General features: G+C 40.1%; 1 protein-coding gene across 1 annotated transcript; it reads right to left on the bottom strand.

Annotated features, from left to right (window-relative positions):
* Window positions 1-6027: 6027 nt before the first annotated feature.
* LOC123808761 (olfactory receptor 10G2) lies at window positions 6028-6984 on the bottom strand. The gene has a single exon (XM_045823594.1). It carries the CDS (start codon window positions 6982-6984, stop codon window positions 6028-6030), a length of 957 nt encoding a protein of 318 aa, XP_045679550.1.
* Window positions 6985-8367: the final 1383 nt, after the last annotated feature.

Below are 8367 nucleotides of genomic sequence, written 5' to 3'. Positions count from 1 at the left end.
ATAGTGCCATAATGCAGGGAAGTGGGTTGCCTTGCCCTGGTGAATACTTAAGCCTTTGCCCCTTACAATGTATCAGTTGTGTGCCAAGACAAAGAAATATGGCCCAAATGAAAGAACAGATCAAAACTCTAGAAAAAGAACTAAGTGGCGAGGAGATAGTCAACCTATCAGATGCAGAGTTCAAAACACTGATAATGAGGATGCTCATAGGCATGACTGAGTACAGATGCAAATTAAAGGAAGAAGTGAAGGCTGTGCAAAGTGAAATAAAGAAAAATATACAGGGAACCAACATGAAGGGAAGGAAACTGGGACTCAAACCAATGATTTGGAATAGAAGGAAGAAATAAATATTCACCCAGAACAGAATGAAGAAAAAAGAATTCAGAAAAATGAAGAGAGGCTTAGAAACCTCTGGGACAACATTAAACATTCTGACATCTGAATTGTAGGGGTGCCAGAAGGAGAAGAGGAAGGGCAAGAAATGGAAAACTTATTTGAAAATCTAATGGAGAAGAATTTCCCCAATGTGGGAAAGGAAATAGACTCCAGGAAGTCCAGGAAGCTCAGAGAGTCCCAAAGAAGTGGGACCCAAGGAAGCACACACCAAAGAACTTCATAATTACATTACCCAAGATTAAAGATAGGAGAGAAACTTAAAAGCAGTGAGAGAAAAGGAGACAGTTACCTACAAAGCAGTTCCCATGAGACTATTGGCTGATTTTACAAAAGAAACCTTGCAGGCAAGAACGTGCAAGAAAGAAATATTCAGTCATGAAAGGCAAGGGCCGACATTCAAGATTACTCTACCCAGCAAAGCTATATCATTCAGAATGGAAGGGCAGATAAAGTGCTTCTAAGGTAAGGTCAAGTTAAAGGAGTTCATCATCACCAAGCCCTTATTATATGAAATGTTAAAGGGACTTATCTAAGAAAAAGAAGAGTATCAAAAATATGAGCAGCAAAATGACAACAAACTCACAACTATCAACAACTGAACCCCCCCCCCCACCAAAAAAAAACACCCCAGAACTAACTAAGCAAACAATTGGAATAGGAACAGAATCAGAGAAATGGAGATCACATAGAGGGTTATTCACTGGGAGGGGGAGGGAGAGAATGGGGGAAATGGTACAGGGAATAAGAAGCATAAATGGTAGGTTAAAAAATAGACAGGGGGAGGTTAAGAATAGTTTGGGAAATGGAGAAGCCAAAGAACTGATATGTACAACCCATGGACATGAACTAAGGTGGGGGAAATTCTGATGGAAGGCGGGGGGCAGAGCACAGGGGAATAAAGGGGAATCAAAGAATCTCAATAGGCAGATTACAACTACTGAAAATTGAAGTGATAATCAAAAATCTTTCAACAAAACAAGCCCTGAACCAGATAGCTTCACAGGTGATTTTTAGTAAACTTTCAGAGAAGAATGAACACCTCTTTTCAAATTACTTCCAAAAATTCAAGTGAGGGGAAGACTCCTAAGTTCACTTTAAGAGTGCAGCATTTTCCTGATTCCAAAACCAGATTAAGACACTGTCAAGAGAGAAAATTATGGCCCAATATCTCTGATGAACAAGCATGCAAACATCATCAACAATATATTAGTAAACATAGTTCAGCAATATATTAGAAAGATCATGTGGCATTATTCCTGGGAATCAAGGATGGCTCAACATGCACAAATCAATTAATGTGATTCACCACAGAAACAAAATGAACAATAAAACTCATGTAACCATAGCAATAGATGCAGATAAATATTTGACAAAATTTATGGTAAGACTCTCAGTAAAGTAGGAATAGAGGGAACATACCTCAGTGTAATAAAGGCTGTAGATGACAAACCCACAGTCAACATCATAATCAGTGGACAAAAACTATAAGCATTTCCCTTAAGAACAGGAACAAGACTGGGATGTCTACTTTCATATCTGTTAGTCATAGTACTGGAAGTCCTAATCACAGATATCAGACAAGAATAAGAAATAAAAGGCATCCAAATTGCAAAGGAAGAAGTAAAACATTCCTTAATTGTAGGTGACATGATAGTGTATATAAAGAACCCTAAAGATTCCACTAAAAATCTACTAGAAGTGATAAATGAACTCAGTAACATAGTAGGATACAAAATAAATATCCAGAAAGTAGTTAAATTTTTATACATGGATAATGAACTATTACAAAAGGAAACTGAGAAAACAATCCCACCCATAATTGCTTAAAAACACATATCTGGGAATAAATTTAACCAGGACATAAAAGGCCTGTCCTCAGAAAATTATAAGACACTGAAAACAGAAACTGAAGAAGATACAAATAAGTGGAAGCATACACCATGTTCATGGATAGGAAGAATTAACATCATTAAAATGTCCATACTACCCAGAGCAATGTATAGATTCAATGGAATTTCTATCAAAATACTAATAGTGTTTTTCACAGAAGTAGAACAAATATTTCAAAAATTTATGTCCAAACCTTAATAGCCACCTCTTTTAGTCACCACCACTTCTTCAGAGAGAAGAACAAAGTTGGAGTAATCACACCACCTGATATTAAAGTATAGAACAATGCAATAGTAATCAAACAGCATGGTAATAGCATAAAAACAGACATAGTGATCAGTGGAGCAGAAAGAGATCCCAAAAAGAAACTCACACCTCTCTGGTCAAGTAATATTTGACAGAAGCAGTGAAAGCATACAATGGGGTAAAGAAAGCCTATGCAATAAATGGTGTTGGGAAAATTAGGCAGATACATGCAAGAAAAAAAGAAACTAGACCATCTTCTTACATTATACACAAGAATAAACTCAAAATGGATTAAAGACTTAAATGTTAGACTCACCACAAAAATCCTAAGAAAAAAGAGGGCAGTAAAATCTTGCACATTTCTCATAGTGATATTTTTTCTCTTTCTTTTGTTTTTTTTTTAAAGATTTTATTTATTTTATTTTTAGAGAGGGAAGGGAGGGAGAAAGAAAGAGAGAAAGAGAAAGATAAACATCAATGTGCGGTTGCTGGGGGTCATGGCCTGCAACCCAGGCATGTACCCTGACTGGGAATCGAACCTGCGGCACTTTGGTTCGCAGCCCATGCTCAATCCACTGAGCTACACCAGCCAGGGCAATATTTTTTTTCTTATATATAGGGCAAGAGAAACAAAAGAAAAAAATAAACAAATGGATTACATTAAAGTAAAAAGTTTTTGCACAGCCAAAGAAATCATTAAGAAAATAAAATGACAACCCACTAAATGGGAAAATATATTTACCAGTGATACATCTGAAAAGGGGCTAATATCCAAAAATTTGTTAAAAACCTATAAAACTCAATACAGATAAATAAACAATCCAATTAAAAATGGGAAAAAATGAATAGACACTTTTCTAAAGAGGACATAGAACCCTGGCTGGTGTGGATTGAACACCTGCCTGCAATCCAAAGGGTCAGTGGTATGATTCCCAGTCAGGGCCAATGCCTGGGTTTCAGGCCAGGTCCCAGGGGGGACATGTGAGAAGCCATCACGTGACACATTGATATTTCTCTCCCTCTCTTTCTCCCTCCCTTCCCCTCTCTGAAATAAAATAAATAAATAAATAAATAAATAAATAAATAAATAAATAATAAAATCTTTTAAAACTCTGCAAAAAATTGGGTGAGCATAACATTACAGTTCTAATTGAGTGATAAAACGATCAATACATGAACACATTTACCTGGTCATTCATTTTCTGGAAGGAGCTACTGACACTTGTTCTTATATTGCCCTGTACCTGAGTTCCCTGTTTCCAACTTCTTTTAAGTGCTTTCTTGTTCCTTAGGTAAGACCAATACAGGTCCCAGGCATAGGTTAAGGTTATTTACCTCACTGTGGCCTGGTAAGAAGGACATTGCATGATTTATTAATTGTTCCAATGAATAATGGACTAGGTAGCATCTTGATCTTTTGCTTTTGGTATTCTGATAATTGACCAAAAGCTTTCTTGGATGCTTTGAACAATTCAAACGCAGTTCAAAAGAATTTCCTGGTGTTGTTTTAATTTTAAAAAATTGTCGATTTAGTGAAGTATTAATAAGGATGAGGTGAAGCTACTATAACAAAGTGACTTAATAACAAATCAGTGGATGAAAGAAGTTAGAGGCTTACTTTCCCCTCACTTAAAATCCTGAGGTGTGTGTTCCAGGTTGGCAGACGACCCATTTCCACTTGGTTACAAAGTGGGTGCATCTGGGTTCCTGTCATACGCCATTCCACCTCAGAGCAGGAAAAGAACATGGAAAAGTTGCTGGGCCAGTTCTGAGGGCCAGGCCTGGGAACATCACACACACACATATATACATAACGTCTTTTCATATCCACTTTGGGAGAACTTAGACATATAAATACACTCAACTGCAAGAGGGACTGGGAAGTGTCCACGGTGGGGCAGCCGTGTTCTAGCTACAGCTCCCTGACTAGGGAAGAAGAAGAGAATGGATTTTGGTGGGCAGGTAGCCATCTTTACCACAGAACCTACTGGTAGATATTAGGTAAAAGGGGGCTGCAACACAAACACCAAGGAAACATTCTTTCTGCTCTCCAGGGACTCCGATCTAAACTACAGTCTAGTCCAGCTGATGACAAGTGGTCTTATAAAATTCAAAGGACTATAGGAATGCAGAGAGAAGGAAATAAATTCTGACTAGGAGACTCAGAAAAAACTTTTCGTAAGAATAAGAGTTTTTCCTGGGTCAAGAAGGAAGTACAAAATATCAATTTATCAATTTAAAGAGTATTTTTGATATAGGAATATCTTAAGTAAAGGCTAAGAGGCCACAAAGAAAGGAGAGTGTTTAAAGAATGGCAGGTAGCCCTGAGTGGTGTTGCTCAGTGAGTTGAGTGTCAGCCTGTAAACCAAAGGATTGCCAGTTTGATTCCCAGTTAGGGCACATGCCTGGGTTGCCAGCCAGGTGTCCTGTAGGAGGTGCACGAGAGGCAACCGCACATTGATGTTTCTTTCCCTCTCTTACTCTTTCTCCCTCCCTTTCCCTATGTCTAAAATAAATAAATAAATAAAATATTAAAAAAATTAAAGTTGGCAGGTAAATTGATGAGGCCAGGAGGGAAGAAAGAGGTAGAGATATCTTAGGAGATAAGATGTATTAGGATCTGATTGTGGGGGACTTTGAATTCCAAGCTATGAGGTCTCGTTTTATCTACCTAATTCAGTGGAGAGCCAGTGAATATTCACTGTTTTCAGAAAGGAAACTCTGATAGAGATATGGATGAGGATGGGGATGTCAAGGGGACTGCTTAGAAAGCCAGAGAGACATTCCTGAAACAGAGTGAGAAGACTTTAGTTAACTACTGTATGGGGGATGGAGGGAGCCTGGAAAAAATCCAGACAATCCACGACAGATTCACACCAAGTGCCATTCCTTGGTGTAGGCAAAGCAATCCTGAATGTGTAAGGGCTTGGGAAATTAGGCATGAAGCAAATTGATGAAGGTAGATGAGACAGCATCATGCTGGTTTTCCCCAAATTAGTCTGGAATAATCCCCTTTCCTCCTAGATAGAGCATTTATTCTTCATAGTTGACATTTGTATAGAATGTGCTTTCTCCCAGGAGATGGGTCAGAAAGTGAAAAATAGTTCTGGCCAATTTATTGAGGTTAAATAGAACAACAGAAGCTTCTTTTTTTAAAAAAAGATTTTATTTACTTATTTTTAGAGAGAGGGGAAGGGAGGGAGAAAGAGAAAGACTGGGAAAGAAACATCAATGAGTGGTCGCCTCTTGTGCACCCCTACTGTGGACCTGGCCTGCAACCCAGGCATATGCCCTGACTGGGAATCACACCTGCAAGCCTTTGGTTCACAGGCCAACATTCAATACACCGAGCCACACCATCCAGGACGAGAAGTGTCTTTGTAGACATTCAATTAAGGTTAAAGAAACATCTACTTGTTGAATGTTTGCCACATGCATCAGTAGCTGAGAAGAGCATAGCAATGGAGATGTAGGTAGTTCCTCAGCCTGCAGTTACTTATTTTCGCTTGCAGCCCCTCGACCTGCTGTTATTCTCTTCAGAGCAGACTTCACTTCCTGGTTCCTCAGTGTATAGATGAGTGGGTTCAGTAATGGGGTGACAACAGTGTAAAATACAGCCACTGCCCCATCCAAGGGGCTCTTGGAGCCTGCCCTGAGATAGATGAAAATACAGGGGACATAGTAGACTGTAACCACGGTTACATGGGAGCCGCAGGTGGAGAAGGCCCGCCGCCGCCCATCTGCAGTGCGTATCTTCAGGATGGCATGGACTATGTTGGCATAGGAGAGTAGAATTAACATGAAGCAACTGGCAGCCACTACCCCAATGTCCACAAAGGTCACAAGCTCATTGACAGTTGTGTCAGCACAGGCCAGCCTCAATACTGCAGGAATGTCACAGATAAAGTAATCCACCTCATTGGGCCCACAATAGGGCAGGCGGAAAGTCAGAATGGCTTGGATAGATCCATGGATGGAGCCAGCCACCCAAGCTCCAGACACAAGGATGGTGCATAACTTACCATTCATGAGCATGGGGTAGTGCAGGGGCCGGCATATTGCCAAGTACCTGTCATAGGCCATCAAAGTGTAGAGGAAGCACTGGGTGCTGCCCAGAAAGTGAAAGAAATACAGCTGAGCCACACAGCCACCATATGGGATTGCTTTGTTGGCAGGAGTAAAATCCAGTATTACACGAGGAACAATGACTGAGGAGAGCCACATGTCCAGGAATGAGAGCACACTCAGGAGAATGTACATGGGGCGAGCATGCAGCGTTGGGTCAGCCCACACAGTGAGCAGAATGAGCAGGTTCCCCAGCTGAGTCAGGATGTAAATGATGAAGAAGACCAGGAAGAGGAGGGTCCTCAGATTTGAGGGGTGAGGTAAGCCCAAGAGGATGAACTGTGTCACCACGGTGTCCAGGGATGTGTTTACAGTCTTTCCCATGTCTTTCTATAGTCTGCTAAGATGAAGGGTGAAGTCAGACAAGGGCAAGACAACACAGGGAGGTGGTGAGAGAATGCTTTTGTTTGATGAATAATGCCTAAGAGTTCTGACAGAAACTGAATAGTAGTAAAACAATTTTTTTAAAGAGGTAGGTGTTAGCATTAGTTATTTTGGTTTACTTGATAAGAGAAACAGTGAAGAGGCTAGTTTCTTTCCCAGGTGGATGGAAACTTATCTGTGGGGATACTTAGAAATGGAATTTGACAGATTAAGGAACTGAGTGAGAAGGACTTAGAACTCTAAGCAAAAAGTGTTCACCAAAGAGGGGCTAATGCTGAGGCTGAGCAGTGTGGAATGTGTATCCCACAATTACCACATCTACTTTCCCTCCACTTATCATCATTGCAATGCCTCCTCTTTTCCCTCAGCTAAAATTCCATCTTTTCATGCTCGCTGGTGTGGCTCATGGGATGGAGTGCCACCCTTTGAACCAAAGGGTCTTGAGTTCAATTCCCATAAGGGCACCCAGGTTTTGCCTGGGTTTCAGGCCAGGTCCACAGTAGGGGGCTTGAGAGAGGCCATCACACACTGATGTTACTCTCCCTCTCTTTCTCCCTCCCTTCCCCTCTCTAAAAATCCAAAATAAAATAAAGTAAATAAGTGAAATTGCATCTATTCACAATAGCATGCAGAAAATTATTATCTGGCTCTCACCACTTCAACACCTCACTTTTACTTATCATCCTGACCCCTTATAATCTTTGTTATTGCTGAAATGCACAGGACTCCTTTGGGCTTTCTCAGTAGCGTGCTCCTGTGCACAGGCTGCCTTCTCTGCTTCCTCACCTACATAATGCTCCCTTCACCATGTGTCCTTTAAAAAGGCTTTCCTGATTCCCAAGAACCATGCTTACACTTTCCAGAGTGTGTATCACACTGTGTTGCCATTGCCTAAATTCTTAACATATCCTTCCTTAGTCATCCATCTTGCACTGTACAAGTGATAATTATTTTCTGAATGACTGAATGGCTGATTGAATGGATGTCACTGAACCCCACTGATCTGACACAGTGCTTCTTTCTCTGCTTGATCTTTTTCACCAGACTCTTGGCACACCTGGCTGGTGAGGGACTATCTCATTCTTATGCAATATGTGTCTAGTTTCATTATAAGAAATGAAGTGGGCATTATGTTTTTTTATTGTTCCAGGATATTATTTATATTGATTGATAGATTTATGTGGTCTCATGGTTTAGGTTGGATTTTTTGGTATACAGTTACAGATGAATTATTATTGTTTATTATAAAAGCATGGATTAATGCAGGAGTAGATCTTTACTTTGTGTGATATATATGCCTAGAAAGAATTTGAAATACCTAAA

The sequence above is a fragment of the Phyllostomus hastatus genome, unplaced genomic scaffold, assembly GCF_019186645.2.
Source record: "Phyllostomus hastatus isolate PE091 unplaced genomic scaffold, TTU_PhHast_1.1 phas_scaffold_501, whole genome shotgun sequence".
Lineage (NCBI taxonomy): Eukaryota > Metazoa > Chordata > Mammalia > Chiroptera > Phyllostomidae > Phyllostomus > Phyllostomus hastatus.
This window is presented reverse-complemented; position numbering and strand designations above follow the sequence as displayed.